This window comes from Aotus nancymaae, unplaced genomic scaffold (assembly GCF_030222135.1).
Source record: "Aotus nancymaae isolate 86718 unplaced genomic scaffold, 86718_ANA_hifiasm-v0.15.2.pri h1tg000124l, whole genome shotgun sequence".
Taxonomy (NCBI): domain Eukaryota; kingdom Metazoa; phylum Chordata; class Mammalia; order Primates; family Aotidae; genus Aotus; species Aotus nancymaae.
In genome coordinates this window covers 2026020-2046335 of record NW_026988539.1, presented here as the reverse complement: position 1 = coordinate 2046335, position 20316 = coordinate 2026020, and the positions used below count along the sequence as shown (strand labels likewise).

The following is a 20316-nucleotide window of genomic DNA, read 5'->3' as shown; positions in this document are numbered from 1 at the left end:
ACTTCCTCCTCTCACCTCCTACATGTACCCCACTTCCTTCTCTGTCCTGTGAAGACCCCACTTCCCCCTCTCTCCTCCTGTGTGAACCCCACTTCCCCCTCTCCTCCTGTGTGGACCCCAATTCCCCCTCTCTCCTCCTGCGTGGACCCCACTTCCCCCTCTCTCCTCCTGCGTGGACCCCACTTCCCCCTCTGTCCTCCTGCGTGGACCCCACTTCCCCCTCTGTCCTCCTGCGTGGACCCCACTTCCCCCTCTCTCCTCCTGCGTGGACCCCACTTCCCCCTCTCTCCTCCTGCGTCGACCCCACTTCCCCCTCTGTCCTCCTGCATGGACCCCACTTCCCCCTCTGTCCTCCTGCATGGACCCCACTTCCCCCTCTGTAAGGAACCCCACTTCTCCCTCTGTCCTCCTGCGTGGACCCCACTTCCCCACTCTCCTCCTGCGTGGACCCCACTTCCCCCTCTGTCCTCCTGCATGGACCCCACTTCCTCCTCTCTCCTCCTGCGTGGACCCCACTTCCCCCTCTGTCCTCCTGCGTGGACCCCACTTCCCCCTCTCTCCTCCTGCGTCGACCCCACTTCCCCCTCTGTCCTCCTGCATGGACCCCACTTCCCCCTCTGTCCTCCTGCATGGACCCCACTTCCCCCTCTGTAAGGAACCCCACTTCTCCCTCTGTCCTCCTGCGTGGACCCCACTTCCCCCCTCTCCTCCTGCGTCGACCCCACTTCCCCCTCTGTCCTCCTGCATGGACCCCACTTCCCCCTCTGTAAGGAACCCCACTTCTCCCTCTGTCCTCCTGCGTGGACCCCACTTCCCCCTCTGTCCTCCTGCGTGGACCCCACTTCCCCCTCTCTCCTCCTGCGTCGACCCCACTTCCCCCTCTGTCCTCCTGCATGGACCCCACTTCCCCCTCTGTAAGGAACCCCACTTCTCCCTCTGTCCTCCTGCGTGGACCCCACTTCCCCCCTCTCCTCCTGCGTGGACCCCACTTCCCCCTCTGTCCTCCTGTGTGGACCCCACTTCCTCCTCTCTCCTCCTGCATGGACCCCACTTCCTCCTCTCTCCTCCTGCGTCGACCCCACTTCCCCCTCTGTCCTCCTGCATGGACCCCACTTCCCCCTCTGTAAGGAACCCCACTTCTCCCTCTGTCCTCCTGCGTGGACCCCACTTCCCCCCTCTGTCCTCCTGCGTGGACCGCACTTCCCCCTCTCTCCTCCTGCGTGGACCCCACTTCCCCCTCTGTCCTCCTGCGTGGACCCCACTTCCTCCTCTCTCCTCCTGCGTTGACCCCACTTCCCCCTCTGTCCTCCTGCGTGAACCCCACTTCCCCCTCTGTCCTCCTGCGTGGACCCCACTTCCCCCTCTGTCCTCCTGCGTGGACCCCACTTCCCCCTCTGTCCTCCTGCGTGGACCCCACTTCCCCCTCTGTCCTGCGTGGACTCCACTTCCCCCTCTCTCCTGCTGCGTGGACCCCACTTCCCCCTCTGTCCTCCTGCGTGGACCGCACTTCCCCCTCTCTCCTCCTGCGTCGACCCCACTTCCCCCTCCCTCCTCCTGCGTCGACCCCACTTCCCCCTCTCTCCTCCTGCGTGGACCCCACTTCCCCCTCTCTCCTCCTGCGTCGACCCCACTTCCCCCTCCCTCCTCCTGCGTCGACCCCACTTCCCCCTCTCTCCTCCTGCGTGGACCCCACTTCCCCTCTGTTCTCCTGCGTGGACCCCACTTCTCCCTCTGTCCTCCTGCGTGGACCCCACTTCCCCCTCTGTCCTCCTGCGTGGACTCCACTTCCCCCTCTCTCCTGCTGCGTGGACCCCACTTCCCCCTCTGTCCTCCTGCGTGGACCGCACTTCCCCCTCTCTCCTCCTGCGTCGACCCCACTTCCCCCTCTGTCCTCCTGCATGGACCCCACTTCCCCCTCTCTCCTCCTGCGTCGACCCCACTTCCCCCTCCCTCCTCCTGCGTCGACCCCACTTCCCCCTCTCTCCTCCTGCGTGGACCCCACTTCCCCTCTGTTCTCCTGCGTGGACCCCACTTCTGCCTCTGTCCTCCTGCATGGACCCCACTTCCCCCTCTGTCCTCCTGCGTGGACCCCACTTCTCCCTCTCTCCTCCTGCGTGGACCCCACTTCCCCCTCTCTCCTCCTGCGTCGACCCCACTTCCCCCTCTGTCCTCCTGCATGGACCCCACTTCCCCTCTGTTCTCCTGCGTGGACCCCACTTCTCCCTCTCTCCTGCGTGGACCCCACTTCCCCCTCTGTCCTCCTGCGTGGACCCCACTTCCCCCTCTGTCCTCCTGCGTGGATCCCACTTCCCCCTCTGTCCTCCTGCGTGGACCCCACTTCCCCCTCTGTCCTCCTGCGTGGACCCCACTTCCCCCTCTGTCCTCCTGCATGGACCCCACTTCCCCCTCTGTCCTCCTGCGTGGACCCCACTTCCCCCTCTGTCCTCCTGCGTCGACCCCACTTCCCCCTCTGTCCTCCTGCATGGACCCCACTTCCCCTCTGTTCTCCTGCGTGGACCCCACTTCTCCCTCTCTCCTCCTGCGTGGACCCCACTTCCCCCTCTCTCCTCCTGCGTCGACCCCACTTCCCCCTCTGTCCTCCTGCATGGACCCCACTTCCCCTCTGTTCTCCTGCGTGGACCCCACTTCTCCCTCTCTCCTGCGTGGACCCCACTTCCCCCTCTGTCCTCCTGCGTGGACCCCACTTCCCCCTCTGTCCTCCTGCGTGGACTCCACTTCCCCCTCTCTCCTGCTGCGTGGACCCCACTTCCCCCTCTGTCCTCCTGCGTGGACCGCACTTCCCCCTCTCTCCTCCTGCGTGGACCCCACTTCCCCCTCTCTCCTCCTGCGTCGACCCCACTTCCCCCTCCCTCCTCCTGCGTCGACCCCACTTCCCCCTCTCTCCTCCTGCGTGGACCCCACTTCCCCTCTGTTCTCCTGCGTGGACCCCACTTCTGCCTCTGTCCTCCTGCATGGACCCCACTTCCCCCTCTGTCCTCCTGCGTGGACCCCACTTCTCCCTCTCTCCTCCTGCGTGGACCCCACTTCCCCCTCTCTCCTCCTGCGTCGACCCCACTTCCCCCTCTGTCCTCCTGCATGGACCCCACTTCCCCTCTGTTCTCCTGCGTGGACCCCACTTCTCCCTCTCTCCTGCGTGGACCCCACTTCCCCCTCTGTCCTCCTGCGTGGACCCCACTTCCCCCTCTGTCCTCCTGCGTGGATCCCACTTCCCCCTCTGTCCTCCTGCGTGGACCCCACTTCCCCCTCTGTCCTCCTGCGTGGACCCCACTTCCCCCTCTGTCCTCCTGCATGGACCCCACTTCCCCCTCTGTCCTCCTGCGTGGACCCCACTTCCCCCTCTCTCCTCCTGCGTCGACCCCACTTCCCCCTCCCTCCTCCTGCGTCGACCCCACTTCCCCCTCTCTCCTCCTGCGTGGACCCCACTTCCCCTCTGTTCTCCTGCGTGGACCCCACTTCTCCCTCTGTCCTCCTGCGTGGACCCCACTTCCCCCTCTGTCCTCCTGCGTGGACTCCACTTCCCCCTCTCTCCTGCTGCGTGGACCCCACTTCCCCCTCTGTCCTCCTGCGTGGACCGCACTTCCCCCTCTCTCCTCCTGCGTCGACCCCACTTCCCCCTCCCTCCTCCTGCGTCGACCCCACTTCCCCCTCTGTCCTCCTGCGTGGACCCCACTTCCCCCTCTCTCCTCCTGCGTCGACCCCACTTCCCCCTCCCTCCTCCTGCGTCGACCCCACTTCCCCCTCTCTCCTCCTGCGTGGACCCCACTTCCCCTCTGTTCTCCTGCGTGGACCCCACTTCTGCCTCTGTCCTCCTGCATGGACCCCACTTCCCCCTCTGTCCTCCTGCGTGGACCCCACTTCTCCCTCTCTCCTCCTGCGTGGACCCCACTTCCCCCTCTCTCCTCCTGCGTCGACCCCACTTCCCCCTCTGTCCTCCTGCATGGACCCCACTTCCCCTCTGTTCTCCTGCGTGGACCCCACTTCTCCCTCTCTCCTGCGTGGACCCCACTTCCCCCTCTGTCCTCCTGCGTGGACCCCACTTCCCCCTCTGTCCTCCTGCGTGGATCCCACTTCCCCCTCTGTCCTCCTGCGTGGACCCCACTTCCCCCTCTGTCCTCCTGCGTGGACCCCACTTCCCCCTCTGTCCTCCTGCATGGACCCCACTTCCCCCTCTCTCCTCCTGCGTGGACCCCACTTACCCCTGTCTCCTCCTGCGTGAACCCCAATTCCCCCTCTCTCCTGCTGCATGGACCCCACTTCCCCCTCTCTCCTCCTGCGTGGACCGCACTTCCTCCTCTCTCCTCCTGCGTGGACCCCACTTCCTCTGGAGATGCAGCCGGTGCTCCCCTGGCTCAGCCTTCCTGTGGCCCCGGTGGAGGCTTCCACCTCTCAGTAAGGCGTTTGGGGCCCTCACCTCCCGGCGCGAGCTGAGCACGGTTCGGTTCCCACACTGGCTGCCCACCTCTGCCCTCTGTGCCCGCTGCTCTGCCGCCCTGCTGCCCCGGCGCCCATCTCCTCTCCACACCCCTGCCTCTCTCTGCTGGTTCGCTGTCCTGTCTGCGTATATTTTAACGGCAGCCTCTGCCGGGCACGTGGTCCCCCTCTGGTCGTGTGAAGCATTTCATCTATTTTGAGCCACCTCTTGGGGCTTGTGAGGTCTCCCGCATCTTCAAGGACACGGGGTCAGAGCTGGGCCCGAGGAAGGGACCTGGGCTGGGGCTGCGCAGTGGGCGTTGGGCTCTCGGGGCTGGGTGGCCCCAGGGAGGAGGGCCCGGGCCGGTCCTGCAGGCGCCCGGGGAGGCACTGGCCTGAGGTGTGGGCGCCCCTCGCCCCCAGGTTCTACTGGGACTTCACCATGCTGCTGTTCATGGTGGGGAATCTCATCATCATCCCAGTGGGCATCACCTTCTTCAAGGACGAGACCACCGCCCCGTGGATCGTGTTCAACGTGGTCTCGGACACCTTCTTCCTCATGGACCTGGTGCTGAACTTCCGCACGGGCATCGTGATCGAGGACAACACGGAGATCATCCTGGACCCCGAGAAGATCAAGAAGAAATACCTGCGCACGTGGTTCGTGGTGGACTTCGTGTCCTCCATCCCCGTGGACTACATCTTCCTCATCGTGGAGAAGGGCATCGACTCCGAGGTCTACAAGACGGCGCGCGCCCTGCGCATCGTGCGCTTCACCAAGATCCTCAGCCTCCTGCGGCTGCTGCGCCTGTCCCGCCTGATCCGCTACATCCACCAGTGGGAGGAGGTGAGGCGGGGTGGGGGTGGGGCCAAGGCAGCAGGGGCGGGGCTGTGAGGGTGCCTGGGCGGGGCCAAGGCAGCAGGGGCGGGGCTGTGAGGGTGCCTGGGCGGGGCCAAGGCAGCAGGGGCGGGGCTGTGAGGGTGGCTGGGCGGGGCCAAGGCAGCAGGGGCGGGGCTGTGAGGGTGCCTGGGCGGGGCCAAGGCAGCAGGGGCGGGGCTGTGAGGGTGCCTGGGTGGGGCCAAGGCAGCAGGGGTGGGGCTGTGAGGGTGCCTGGGTGGGGTCAAGGCAGCAGGGGTGGGGCTGTGAGGGTGCCTGGGCGGGGCCAAGGCAGCAGGGGCGGGACTGTGAGGGTGCCTGGGCGGGGCCAAGGCAGCAGGGGCGGGGCTGAGAGTGGATGGGGCCAAGGCAGCAGGAGCGGGGCTGTGAGGGTGCCTGGGCGGGGCCAAGCCGGCAGGGGCGGGGCTGTGAGGGTGCCTGGGCGGGGCCAAGGCAGCAGGGGCGGGGCTGTGAGGGTGCCTGGGCGGGGCCAAGCCGGCAGGGGTGAGCTGTGAGGGTGCCTGGGCGGGGCCAAGCCAGCGGGGTCGGGGCTCTCAGGGTGCCTGGGTGGGGCCAAGCCAGCAGGGGTGGAGCTGTGAGGGTGCTGGGGTGGGGCCAAGGCAGTGGGGTCGGGGCTATGAGGTGCTGGCTGGAGCTACAGTGGTGCAGGGGTGGGGCCAAGGCAGCAGGGGCGGGGCTATGAGGGTGCTGGGGCGGGGCTACAAGGATGCTGGGGTGGGACCAAGGCAGCCAGGGCGGGGCTATGAGGGTACAGGGGCGGAGCTGCAGTGGTGGATGCTGGGGCAGCTCAAGGCAGCAGGGGCGGGGCTGTGAGGTTACTGGGGCGGGGCTACCATGGTGCAGGGCGGGGTCAAGACAGCAGGGTGGGGTTATAAGAGCTCTGGGATGGGGGCCTAGATAGCAGGGGCGGGGCTGTGAGGGTGCTTGGGCGGAGTCAGGCAGCAGGGGTGGGGCTGAGGGGTGCTGGCTGTGGCCAAGTCCGCAGTGGTAGAGCTACAGCAGTGGGACCAAGGCCACGAAAGACTGCAGAGGCCAGGTGGCGGATGAGGTTCCCGTCCACGGCTGCAGAGGTAGGGCCATGAGAGGTGTGGGCTGGGCTGTGGCTTCATGGGTGAGGCTGTGAGCGTACTGCAGGGGTAGGGCCTAGCCACAGGGCCAGGAGTTGGGCTACAGGGGCAGGGCGGTGGATGCTGCAGAGGTGTGGCGATGGGGGGGCGGGGCCACAGCCATAGGGGTGCGGCTTTGGCTACAAGGGCGGGGCCACACGGGGCACTGGGCACTTGGGTCCCGGATGTTGAGGAAGGCCATGGGGGTGAAGTGGGCGGAGCCAAGAGTGGGGTCCCGTGGGGCGCAGCAGGGACCCTTGGACACACGCATGTCAGTTTTATTCGTTCTGTCTTGTTTGAGCATTGGGGAAACTGAGGCCAGAGCAGCAAAGCTAAGCCACTCCCCCTCTCCCTCCCGCTAAGTCCAGACCCCGCCTCGATCCTGTCCCTGGACTAAGTCTACCACTCGTGGCCACCTGGCGACTGTCCCACGTCTTCCAGGACACTGCAGGCTGGGGCCTGGGGGCTGGGGCCACGGTCCTGGGAGCTCTGTAAAAGGGATAAGGGGAAGCTGTGGATTTTGGTGGTGATCCTGAGGCGGGGACGCAGGGTGGGGTGGGGGGTCTGGGGTAGGGGTGGTGGCTTTGGGTGGGAGTCCTGTGGGGGGGCCCGTGGAGTCGGGCTGGGGTTCTGGGGTGGGGACAGTGGATTTGGGGGGCGGGGCCAGGAGCTCCCGCAGCGGGGGCACGTGGGACTGGGGCACTGAGGCGGCGGGAGGGGGTGCGGCGGGCGGGTGGGCTCACGGCACCTCCCCGCAGATCTTCCACATGACCTATGACCTGGCCAGCGCGGTCATGCGCATCTGCAACCTCATCAGCATGATGCTGCTGCTCTGCCACTGGGACGGCTGCCTGCAGTTCCTGGTGCCCATGCTGCAGGACTTCCCGCGCAACTGCTGGGTGTCCATCAACGGCATGGTGGTGAGCGCGGGGCCTGGCGGGGGGTCCCGGGCCCCTTACGCCCCTTATCCCGCTTACAGAGGGGGAGAGGACCCAGAACTGCAACCCCCACACGCCCCGTGAGTGCCCCTGGGGCTGAAACAGCCACTTTGAGCCTTTCAGGCCTGGGATGGTCCATGGAGAACAGCTGAGTGTGATTATGGCTTTTTCTGTCACTCAGACATCTGCTTAGAGCTTTGTGTTTTTGGGTTTTTTTTTGAGATGGAGTCTCCCTCTGTTGTCCAGGCTGGAGCGCAGTGGCCCGATCTCGGATCACTGCAACCTCCACCTCCCATGTTGCTGTGATTCTCTGCCTCAGCCTCCCAAGTAGCTGGGACTACAGGCGTGCACCACCGTGCCCGGCTCATTTTTGTATTTTTAGTAGAGATGGGATTTCACCATGTCGGCCAGGATGGTCTCGATCTCTTGACCTCGTCATCCGCCCGCCTCGGCCTCCCAAAGCGCTGGGATTACAGGCATGAGCCACCGCGCCCAGCCTAATTTGCATACGTTTATTTAAAATAATAATTTAAGAGTCAGGCATGGTGGTGCTCGCTTGTGGTCCCAGCTGCTCAGGAGACTGGGGGGGTTGGATTCCTTGAGCGCAGAAGTTTAGGCTGCAGTGAGCCATGATTGCACCACGGCACTCCAGGCTGGGCAACAGAGCCAGACTATGTCTCCGGGTGCGGTGGCTCCGCCTGTAATCCCAGCGCTTTGGGAGGCCGAGGTGGGCGGATCATGAGGTCAGGAGTTGAACAGCCTGGCCAGCGCAGTGAAACCCCGTCTCTACTAAAAATAAAATTAAGCAAGCATGGTAATCCCAGCTACCCTGGAGGTTGACGTAGGATAACTGCTTAAGCCTGGGAGATGGAGGTTGCAGTGAGCCAAGACCATGCCACTACACCCCACCGTGGGCAACAGAGCGAGACTTCGTCTCAAAAACAAACCCCAAAAAACACAAAAATTAGGCAGGCATGGTGGCGTGGCCTGTAATTCCAGCTGCTCGAGAGGCTGAGACAGGAGAATTGCTTGAACCCAGGAGGCGGAGGCTGCAGTGAGCTGAGATGGCACCACTGCACTCCAGCCTGGGTAACAGAGCCAGACTGCCTCAAAAAAAATAAATAGGCCAGGCGCAGTGGTTTACGCCTGTAATTGCTTTGCGAAGCCGAGGCAGACGGATCACAAGGTCAGGAGTTGGAAACCAGCCTGGCCAATATGGTGAAACCCCGTGTCTACTAAAAACAGGAAATTTAGCCGGGCGTGGTGGCGCACACCTGTAATCCCAGCTACTTGGGAGGCTGAGATGGGAGAATGGCTCGAACCTGGAGGCAGAGGTTGCAGTGAGCCAGCATCACACCGCTGCACTCCAGCTGGGCGACAGAATGAGACTCTGTCTCAGAAAATAATCAATAAATTAAAATAAATGAGAGAAACAGGAATAATAAATGAAGGCGGGCCCAGATGCCCCGTGCTTCTCAGCCGAGATGTGCTACCTGCTAAGAGCAGTTACAGGAGCCATCAGGTGTCACAGTCAGGTTAGCGCCCCAGCGAGCCTTTGTCCCCGCCTGGGGAGTGCTGTGCCCCAGCCTCCGGCCACATACGGGACTTGGGATGTGTTTGGTTTGGACACAGAGCAGGTGGGCATTGATGGGGTCAGAGCTGCAGAGGGAGAGCCCGCCAGCGCCCCTCCCGGAGCCTGGCACAGCTGCCCAGGCTGAGTCGGCTCATTGTCTGGCTCTCACCCGCACATGTGGTCCCATTTCCTGAACAGGGCCCCACGGCCCCCCTTCCCCGGGCGGGTCAGCTGAGGACTCGGTGGGGCAGGACCTCCTGGGCCAGCCTGGTGCCTCTGCCCACTCTGCCCCTGTGGTCTGGCTCGGGTGCCCCCTGAAACTTTGACATCCTCTTCACCTCACAGATGTTCCGATCTCAGAAGCTGCAAAAGGCGGGGTCCAGACTCGCCCTTGGGGTCTCAGTTTCCCCAGGAGCAAAGTGGGCAGGGAGCATCAGCCCTGGCCCTACCACCGACCCACCATGACAAATGTGCAAACCATGTCATCTGCCTGGGTCTCTGGTTCTGTTGGTTACCTCTGAGCATGGGGAGCTCACCACCTCCATTGCCTGGGAGAGGACGGGCAGTGGGCCCTCGGGGACGGTGGGGGGCGTCCCGGGGCGTGAGCAGCTGCCCACTGCCGCCCTTCCTGGTGCCCTTGCAGAACCACTCGTGGAGCGAGCTGTACTCCTTTGCGCTCTTCAAGGCCATGAGCCACATGCTGTGCATCGGGTACGGCCGGCAGGCGCCCGAGAGCATGACGGACATCTGGCTGACCATGCTCAGCATGATCGTGGGCGCCACCTGCTACGCCATGTTCATCGGCCATGCCACCGCCCTCATCCAGTCGCTGGACTCTTCACGGCGCCAGTACCAGGAGAAGGTCTGAGAAAGGCGGGCACTGGCCTGGGGTCTGATGGGGGAGGCAGGTCCCGCCCTGGGGTCTGAGAGGGGAAGACACATCCTGTCCTAGGGTCTGAGGGGGGGAGGCAGGCCTGGCCCTGGGGTCTGATGGGGGAGGCAGGTCTAGCCTTGGGGTCTGAGGGGGGAGGCAGGTCCCGCCCTGGGGTCTGAGGGGGGAGGCAGGTCCGGCCCTGGGGTCTGAGGGGGGAGGCAGGTCCGGCCCTGGGGTCTGAGGGGGGAGGCAGGTCCCGTCCTGGGGTCTGAGGGGGGAGGCAGGCCTAGCCTTGGGATCTGAGACAGGAGGCAGGCCCCACCCTGGGTTCTGAGGGAGGAGGCAGAGCCAACCCTGGGGTCTGAGAGGGAAGGCAGGTCCCTCCCTGGGGTCTGAGAGGGGAGTCGGGTCCCGCCCTGGGGTCTGAGAGGGGAGGCGGGTTCCACCCTGGGGTCTGAGAGGGGAGGCGGGTTCCGTCCTGGGGTCTGAGAGGGGAGGCGGGTCCGGCCCTGGGGTCTGAGTGGGGAGGCAGAGCCGGCCCTCCATCAGCTGCAAGTGGCATGCTCAGGGCGGAGGCAACATGGTTGGGAGGGGGGACCCTAGGGGGTCTGTGGCTGTGGTTAGGAGGAGGAACCGAAACCCCTCTGCAGACGGTGGGCTGAGCCTATGAAGGGGAGGGAGGTCCGAAGCCTGGAGATGGGTGTGAAGGAGGAGCTGGGGAAGGGACGCTGGCTGGGCAGGAAGAGGCTGAGCTGGTGTCAGGGCAGGGCCAGTCCTCGGACATCAGGAAGCTCCTGGGGCAGAAGATGGTGCTGGGGACCTGGAGCCAGAGCAGCAGAGACGTGCATTGCAGGAGGAGGGCCCACCTGGGGGTCTCTAGGCTGGGTGGGGAAGGGGCCCGGTGGGGTCTGAGGGGTTTGGGGTCACTTGAGGACACGCCAGTGGCCGGCAGTTGGGGCCAGGCTTCAGGGAGAGCAGGTCTGCCCCGCCGCGGCCTCTGGCCTGTAGTGACCACCGGGCTAATCCTGGACTCCGCCGTGGCGAGTGGAGGGAGGTGGGGATTGGGCCCTGTGCTCCTCTCTGTGCCTCAGTTTCCCTCTGTGAGGCAGCCCTGTCTGTCCAGCATGCGGCCCGGCTGGCTGTTCCTGGCTGGGAGCCACGTGCCCCCCTTGGCAGTGGCTGGCAGGGTCGGCCGGGTCAGCTGGGCCCCATGCCAGTCGCCCGGCTGTCCGGAAGCCACGGGCCTCACACCCAAACATAAGCTGGTGCCACCACCCGCCCGCCGTCACGGGGTCCGCTGAGCTCAGGGCAGCTGCGGCCGGGCAGCACTGGGTCGGAAGTGAGGCTGGAGCCCCCGGGTGGCACCGTCCTGGGGACGGCAGGGCCTGGCACCCCCACCCAGCCTGCTCGGGAGGGGCTGACCCGAGGGTTTCTAGAAAGATCATCAGGGAAGGGGGTCAGAGCGCCTGCAGGGTTGGAGGCCCTGAGAAAGAGGTTCTGTGTGTCAGGGTGCCTGGTCCCTCCTCTCAAAGAGTCAGGCGCCCACCCATTCCCCACGGGTGGGGTTGCCAGGTAGGCTGGACACGGTGGCTCCCGCCTGTAATCTCAGCACTTAGGGAGGCTGAGATGAGCAGAGCACTTGAGATCAGGAGTTCAAGACCAGTCTGGCCAACATCTCTACAAAAAATCAAAAAATTGGCCGGGTGCGGGGGCATACACCTGTAATCCCTGCTACTCAGGAGACTGAGGTGGGAGGCTCGCTTAAGTCTGGAGGCTAAAAAGAATTTTTTAAAAATTCAGGACACATAGTTACATAACAAATTTCAGAGAAACATCAAATAAAAAATTCAGAACACTGTTACATACGAATTTCAGAGAAATATCAACTAAAAATTCAGGACACCTAGTTACGAAATTTCAGAGAAACATCAAATAAGTTTTCTTAGTATATTTTAAATATTATAAGGGATATACTTACACTAAACATTATTCTTATTTTTCTGTAATCCAACTTCATTTCTATTTACTTATATATTTATTTTTTGAGACGGACTGTCCCTTTGATGCCCACGCACAATCTCAACTCACTGCAGCCTCTGCCTCCCAGGTTCAAGGGATTACAGGTGCCCGTCACCATCCCGGATAATGTTTTATATGTATATATTTTTTGACGGAGTCTCGCTGTGTCACCCAGGCTGGAGTGCAGTGGCGCGATCTTGGCTCACTGCAATCTCCACCTCCTGGGTTCAAGCGATTCTCCTGCCTCAGCCTCCTGAGTAGCTGGGATTACAGGCGTCCACCACCACACCCGACTAATTTTTGTATTTTTGTTAGAGATGGGATTTCGCCATGTTGGCCAGGCTGGTCTTGAACTCCTGACCTCGTGATCTACCCGCCTTGGCCTCCCAAACTGCTGGGATTACAAGCATGAGCCACCGCGCCCAGCCTGCAATTCAACTTTAAATGGAGATCCTGAACTTTATCCTCCAACCCTGCCCCTGAGAATTAAATTTAATACTATTTTAGAAGTATTATTTACGATATCAATATCAGTTATACAGAATTTTAATTAAGAATTGAATCAGGCCAGGCACGGTAGCTCACGCCTGTAATCCCAGCACTTTGGGAGGCCAAGGCAGGTGGATCACCTGAGGTCAGGAGTTGGAGACCAGCCTGGTCAACATGGTGAAACCCTGTTTCTTTCTTTCTTTCTTTCTTTTTTTTTTTTTTTAATAGTAAAGACACGGTTTCACCATGTTAGTCAGGCCTCTTAAAGTGCTTGGATTACAGGCATGAGCCACCGCGCCCGGCCGAAACCCTGTTTCTACTAAAAGTAGAAAAATTAGCCGGGTGTAGTGGTGGGTGCCTGTAGTCCCAGCCACTCTGGAGGCTGAGGCAGGAGACTCGCTCGAACCCGGGAGGCGGAGGTTGCAGTGAGCCGAGACCGTGCCATTGCACTCCAGATTTCTAGGTGTTAAGAGCAAGACTCCTCAAAAAAAAAGATTTGAGTTGGCTGGGCAAGGTGGCTCATACCTGTAATCTCGGCACTTTCGGAGGCCAAGGTGGGAGGATCGTTTGAGCCCAGGAGTTCAAGAGCAGCCTGGGCAATATGGGAAGACCTCATCTCTACCAAAAATCAGCCAGGCGTGGTGGCACACACCTGTGTTCCCTGCTAGGAGGCTGAGGTGGGAGGATCCCTTGAGCCGGGAGGTGGCGGCTTCGGTGAGCTGTCATTGTGCCGCTGCACTCCAGCCTGGGCAACAGCGCAAGACCCTGTCTCTGAGAAGAAAAATTGGGTTTATCATGGAAGTGAATTCAACTGTGGTTTAAATGGAAGCCTCTTTATTTGCTGTTGTTGAAGCTGGAAGCCCCTGGGTAGGGTGGAGCCTGACTTCCTGCTGCAGGCAGGGGCTGTGTCTGACCCAGCCCTGTCCCCGCCAGTCCCCACAGTACAAGCAGGTACGAAGGCCTGTCTCCTGCTTCCAGCCAAGGGCGATGTCTGACCCACGGCAGGTGCCCGTGTCTCCCAGCCATGGCCCGGGGGTGGCGTCTGACCCACGGCAGGTGCCCGAGTCTCCCATCTGTGGCCCGGGGGTGGCGTCTGACCCACGGCAGGTGCCCGTGTCTCCCATCTGAGGCCGGGGGGTGGCGTCTGACCCACGGCAGGTGTCCGTGTCTCCCATCTGTGGCCCGGGGGTGGCGTCTGACCCACGGCAGGTGCCTGTGTCTCCCATCTGAGGCCCGGGGGTGGCGTCTGACCCACGGCAGGTGCCCGTGTCTCCCATCTGTGGCCCGGGGGTGGCGTCTGACCCACGGCAGGTGCCCGCATCTCCCAGCCGTGGCCCGAGGGCGGCGTCTGACCCAGCCTTGCCCCCTCACAGTACAAGCAGGTGGAGCAGTACATGTCCTTCCACAAGCTGCCGGCCGACTTCCGCCAGAAGATCCACGATTACTACGAGCACCGCTACCAGGGCAAGATGTTCGACGAGGACAGCATCCTGGGCGAGCTCAACGGGCCGCTGCGGGAGGTGAGGCGGGCGCCGGGCGGGCGGGCACGGGGCGGCCTCCCTCTCCTGGCACCCAGGAGCCGGTCCCGGAGGGAGACGCGGTGCCTCGGCTACGGCAGGAGGGACGTGAGCTGGGCCTGCGCACGCACCCACCCTCCCCGCCCCCGGCACCCCTCCCCCCCAGCACCCCTCCCCCCAGCACCCCTCCCCCCCAGCACCCCTCCCCGCCCCAGGCACCCCTCCCCGCCCCAGGCACCCCTCCCCGCCCCAGGCACCCCTCCCCGCCCCAGGCACCCCTCCCCGCCCCAGGCACCCCTCCGTGAGCCTCTGCACCCCCGAGACCCCCGCCGCCCCGTGTTACCTCCCGCTGCCCTCAGCATACCTGCGCCGTGTGCCAGACAGGGCGGGGAGGGAGGAGCCGCACTGCTGAGCGCTGGGCCCTGGGGGCGCTCAGGCTGCGGAGGAGCGGGTGTAATTCCCAGCTCTGCCCCTGTAGCCTGGGTGACCCTGGGCAGGTTCCCCGGGCCGCAGGAACAAACACCCAAGGCTGAGTGGCTCAGAGCGGCAGAGGCTCAGCCTCCCTCCTCCTGGAGGCCGCAGGCCCCAAATCAAAGTGTGGGCCGGGCCGAGCGCCCTCCGCAGCCCCTGGGAGGGTCCTTCCTGCCTCTCCCATGTGCGGCCCAGGTGCCCTCGGCTTGCAGTCTGCACCTGCTCGCAGCCCCCCCACCCTCCCGTGTGTCTCTGTCTCTCTGTCTCTTCCTGTAAATTCGTCAGTCGCTGGATCAGGGCCCCCCGATTCCTCCTGGCCTCTCCTTAACTGGGTCACATCCACAAAGACCCTGTTTAATGATGAGGCCCCATTCACAGGACCCGGGGTCGGCCCGTCAGCCCGTCTTTCTGGGAGATGTGGTTCCACCCGTGACAGGCATCGAGCAGTTACTGAGCACCAGCTGCGTCCCCTGCCGGGTGCTTGGAGGTCCCGCCCTCGGGGAGGGGGCCTAGGGAGAGGAAGCCCCAGGGGTCCAGGCCTAAGGAGGGGGGCCCTCAGGGAGCGGGGGCCTAGGGAAGGGGGTGCTGGAGGGGTCCCTCAGGGAGCGAGGGCCTAGGGAAGGGGGTGCTGGGGGGCCCTCGGAACGGGGACCTAGGGGAGGGGGTGCTGGGGGCCCTCAGGGAGTAGGGGCCTAGGGGAGGGGGTGCTGGGGGCCCTCAGGGAGCGGGGGCCTAGGGAAGGGGGTGCTGGGGGGGCCCTCGGAGCGGGGGCCTAGGGAAGGGGGTACTGGGGGGCCCTCAGTGGGGGTCTGGAGATGGCGCCTCGGTCCTAGGAATGCTTCTGGGGGGGCATTTACACGCGCTGCCTCCCAGGGGGCATGCACTGCGGTTTGCTTTGCAAAAATGTTTAATTGCATTTGATGACTGCGATCTTCATTCATTTGTGGAGACGTAACTCACAGACCGCAGAGAGCATAACATTCAGTGGCTTTTAGTATTAACAGAGTGGTCACCACAACCAGCTCCAGAACGTTCTCAGCCTGCCCAGCGCAATGGCTGTGATTACAAGCATGCACCACCGCACCCGGCTACTTTTGTATTTTTAGCAGAAACAGGTTTTCACCGTGTTAGCCAGGCTGGTCTCGAACTCCTGACTTCAAGTGATCCACCCGCCTCGGCCTCCCAAACTGCTGGGATGACAGGCCACTGCACCCGGCCGGCCATTTGCCTTTTAACTTAGGATCGTATTTTCTGGGCAAGTTTTTGATGCTGTGTCCAGCGGGTGTTTTATGCATGTTTTCTGTACACAGTAGGTGCTGAATAAGTTCTTGATGTATACAGGAGTTGTACCATGTGTGCCTACTATACACAGTCGGTATGTGGGGTTCCATACCGTCTTTCTCTTTTTTTTGAGGCGAAGTTTTGTTCTTGTTGCCCAGGCTGGAGTGCAGCGGCGCGATCTCAGCTCACCACAACCTCTGCCTCCTGGGTTCAAGTGATTCTCCTGCCTCAGCCTCCCAAGTAGCTGGGACTACAGCAGGCGTGCCCCACCACGCCCAGCTAATTTTTTTTATTTTTAGTAGAGATGGGGTTTCACCATGTTGGCCAGGCTGGTCTCAAACTCCTGACTGCAGGTGATCCACCCGCCTCGGCCTCCCAAAGTGCTGGGATTACAGGCATGAGCCACCGTGCCCGGCCCGGTTTCATTTTTTACTTTTAGATCCTTGGGGATCCTCTGGAACTGGTGGTACAGGGTGAGGCCACGTTCATGTCTATCTGCTGTAGGGCTGAACACCCCTCTTCACCCTGTGACTCGGTGGGGGGCGGGGTCAGTTTCACCTTATGCTAAAATTCCAGGCTGGGCAACAGAGCCTTGCTCAGGGAGCTCACTCTGACTTCCACCTCCACTCATTCATCTTACTACGGCCCTTGGCTTTCACGTTGATTTTTAAAAAATCACCTGCTCATTTGACCAAGGTCCGTTATGTTGCAGTTTTCCACTGATTTGTGTGTGTGTGTGTGTGTGTGTGTGTGTGTGTGTGATAGAGTCTTGCTCTGTTGCCCAGGCTGGAGTGCAGTGGCACAGTCTTGGCTCACTGCAACCTCCGCCTACCGAGTTCGAGACTCTCATGCCTCAGCCTCCGGAGTAGCTGGGATTCCAGGCACGCTCCTCCGCCTTTTGGCTGTGGGGATGGAGCTGCTGTGAGCTCAGTGTGTGGATTGCTTCAAGATCCTGCTCCTCCGGTCTAACCTTAATGCTGTGGGGTTTTGTTTTGTTTTGTTTTTTGAGACACAGTCTTGCTTTTGTCGCCCAGGCTGGAGTGCAACGGCGTGATCTCGGCTCACCACAACCTCTGCCTCCTGGGTTCAAGCGATTCTCCTGCCTCAGTCTCTCAAGTAGCTGGGATTACAGGTGTGGGCCACCACACCTGGCTAATTTTTTGTATTTTTAGTAGACACAGTGTTTCTCCATGTTGGTCAAGCTGTTTTCAAACTCCTGACCTCAGGCGATCCACCTGCCTTGGCCCCCCAAAGTTCTGGGGTTATAGGCGTGAGCCACCGAGCCTGGCCTTTTTTGTTTTTTTTTCCGTTGAGACAGGTTCTCACTCTGCGGACCAGGCTGGAGTGCCGTGGTGTGGGGACCAGGGTTCACTGCAACCTCAGCTTCCTGGGCTGAAGCCATCGTGCCACCTCAGCCTCCTGAGTAGCTGAGACTACAGGCACCCACCACCATGCCTGGTTTTTTTTTCTTTTTGTATGGGGGCGGGGGTCTCACTATGTTGCCCAGGCTGGTCTAGAGCTCCTGGGGTCAAGCAGTCCTGCCTCAGCCTCCCAAAATGCTGGGATTACAGGCGTTAGTGCCACCCCCCTGCTGCGCCCCTTGCAATCGGCACGTCTGCAGTTGCCCCTCCACGTCCCATTCTGTTGGCTGGTGTCGCCAGCGCGGCGTCACTTAGGGAAGGAGCAGTGAGCGTGTTTTCTTTCTCTCGTTCCTGGAGGCAGCAGCTCTGTCCGCTGCGGGCCGAGCCCATGTCACAGACAAAGTGGAGCCCAAGAGGTGGGACCCCAAAGGCAGGTGAGGGGGGACTCGGAGGTCTGCCTGGACCCAGCCCCGCCTCCCCCCGACCCACAGGAGATTGTCAACTTCAACTGCCGGAAGCTGGTGGCCTCCATGCCACTGTTCGCCAACGCCGACCCCAACTTCGTGACGGCCATGCTGACCAAACTCAAGTTCGAGGTGTTCCAGCCGGGTGACTACATCATCCGTGAGGGCACCATCGGGAAGAAGATGTACTTCATCCAGCACGGCGTGGTCAGCGTGCTCACCAAGGGCAACAAGGAGATGAAGCTCTCCGACGGCTCCTACTTCGGGGGTGAGTCGGGGGGAAGGGGGTGCGTGCCCCCTGCGGGGCGCAGAGCCAGGGGGCTGTGGGGGGGGGCGGGGCGAGCACCAGGGACACCGGGGTGGAAGGGCCCGCGGTGGGCGAAGTGCAGAGGCCGGGCCGTGTGCCTGGGCAGGGCGGGGGTCCCGCCGCTGAGGACCCCCTGCCCGCCACGCGCAGAGATCTGCCTGCTCACGCGGGGCCGGCGCACGGCGAGCGTGCGGGCCGACACCTACTGCCGCCTCTATTCGCTGAGCGTGGACAACTTCAACGAGGTGCTGGAGGAGTACCCCATGATGCGGCGCGCCTTCGAGACGGTAGCCATCGACCGCCTGGACCGCATCGGTGAGCAGGACGGGCGCGGGAGGGGGCGTGGCTAGGGTCAGGGTGGGGCGTGGCCAAGGCCTGAGGGGTGGGGTCGGGGCGTGATCAAGGCCTGAGGGGCGTGGCTAGCCACTCCTGGGTTTCCTTTCGGTTTACAGGCTCATTTTCTGACCTGTCGTCCTACCCGGGTGCAGTAGGATGGGGGTGAGGCCACATAGTGTATTTCCAAAGGAAGGGGATGCACGGGGTGTGCGCACTTGTGCCTAAGGCTCATTTGGCAAATGTCTGCCGAGCACCTGCTGTGTGCTGGGGGTGCAGGGGTCAGAGCAGGAGGCCGACGCGGACTCCCAGGGAGGCTTATGGACTGGTGGTCAAATCGCACACACTGGGCTGTGTGCCAGCAGGGGAGGTGGGTCCAGTGGGTTTCCCTGAGTTGGGAATGCACCGTGGAGAACAGGGTGAGTAGGCGATGCCATGCGGATAGAGGGAAGGTGCGTTCCCAGAGTGGACATAGCAGATCCCAAGGCCCTAGGGTGGGGAGGAGGCCTGGAGTCCAGAAACAGGGAAGCCTAGAGGAGGAATCTGGGGAGGCAGGTGGGGTCAGACACACAGGGGGCCACTGGGTGGTGAGGAGAGTTTAGACTAAAGTAGGAGCCTCAGGGGTAGGGTTCTAGGTGGGTGGAGGACCTGGTATCCTGGGGGTGGGGTGGGGGGCTGTGGCAGTCTCCAGGGCAGGGAAGGGCAGAGCCCTGATGACTGGATGCAGGCGGCAGGGAGATGGTGGCGCGTGCTGCTGTTGTGGGAATGGAAATGAAGACCATGGCCGAAGTGCTGGACAGGTGCGATGGAGAGGTACCAGGGAGCTCCCCAGTGTACAGTAAGAAGCACTCCACAAGTCGCTCTATATAGTGGGTATGGGTGTTTAGGTTATCCCTGGTGTATACAGCAGGCACTCAGCACTTGCTGTGTACGGACAGGTGTATACCTGTTGCACACTGGAGGCACTAATTACATAATCGGTGTATACAGATGGTACACATGCATCCTTGGTATATAGTGATACCTGCTCCACGCACACAGCAGGCATTAAATACCTGCTTTTTCTATGCATGCTGGCTGTGCATAGGAGGTGCTCGGCCTATATACAGCAGGTACTCAGTATCCATATTGTGGGCAGGAGCTGTGACATGTGTGCTTATTGTATACAGCAGGTGCTAGATGCCTGCCTGGTTGCTGTATGCAGCAGGCGCTCCCTATGCACGTGCTGACCCCGTCTCTCCCGCAGGCAAGAAGAACTCCATCCTCCTGCACAAGGTGCAGCATGACCTCAACTCGGGCGTGTTCAACAACCAGGAGAACGCCATCATCCAGGAGATCGTCAAGTACGACCGGGAGATGGTGCAGCAGGCCGAGCTGGGCCAGCGCGTGGGCCTCTTCCCGCCGCCGCCCCCGCCGCAGGTCACCTCCGCCATCGCCACGCTGCAGCAGGCCGTGGCCATGAGCTTCTGCCCGCAGGTGGCTCGGCCGCTCGTGGGGCCGCTAGCGCTGGGCTCTCCGCGCCTGGTGCGCCGTCCGCCCCCGGGGCCCGCACCTGCCGCCGCCTCGCCGGGGCCCCCGCCCCCCGCCAGCTCCCCAGGCGCACCCGCCAGCCCCCGGGCACCGCGGACCTCGCCCTACGGCGGCTCCCCCGCCGCCCCCCTCGCCGGGCCCGCCCTGCCTGCGCGCCGTCTGAGCCGCGCGTCGCGCCCACTGTCCGCCTCGCAGCCCTCGCTGCCCCACGGAGCGCCCGGCCCTGCGGCCTCTGCGCGTCCGGCCAGCAGCTCCACGCCGCGCCTGGGGCCCACGCCCGCCGCCAGGGCCGCTGCACCCAGCCCGGACCGCAGGGACTCGGCCTCGCCCGGCCCCGCCGGTGGCCTGGACCCCCAGGACTCCGCGCGCTCGCGCCTCTCGTCCAACTTGTGACCCTTGCCCACCGCCCCACGCGCCCAGGCGGGCCGGGGGCGGGGCCGTCATCCAGACCAAAGCCATGCCATTGCGCTGCCCCGGCCGCCAGCCTGCCCAGAAGCCATAGACAGACGTAGGTAGCTGTAGTCGGACGGATGGGCTGGTGGGGCAGCCCCCTCTGCGCCCCCGGCCGTCCCCCCCTCATCGCCCTGCGCCCACCCCCATCGGTCCTGCCCCCGGCGGCGGCCTCGCGTGCGAGGGGGCTCCCTTCACCTCGGTGCCTCAGTTTCCCTAGCTGTAAAATGGACGGGGCAGCCCAGTGACCGAGAGGAGCCGGCTGTGGCGCTCC

General features: G+C 62.9%; 1 protein-coding gene across 1 annotated transcript in view; it reads left to right on the top strand.

Moving 5' to 3' along the window:
- HCN2 (hyperpolarization activated cyclic nucleotide gated potassium and sodium channel 2) overlaps nucleotides 1-19985 on the top strand; it is a 32354-nt gene extending 12369 nt beyond the window's left edge. Inside the window, 7 exon segments of the mRNA XM_021676739.2 lie at nucleotides 4855-5278; nucleotides 7194-7355; nucleotides 9590-9808; nucleotides 13702-13848; nucleotides 17450-17690; nucleotides 17880-18044; nucleotides 19309-19985. Coding sequence (XP_021532414.2) covers nucleotides 4855-5278; nucleotides 7194-7355; nucleotides 9590-9808; nucleotides 13702-13848; nucleotides 17450-17690; nucleotides 17880-18044; nucleotides 19309-19985 — 2035 coding nt within the window.
- Nucleotides 19986-20316: the final 331 nt, after the last annotated feature.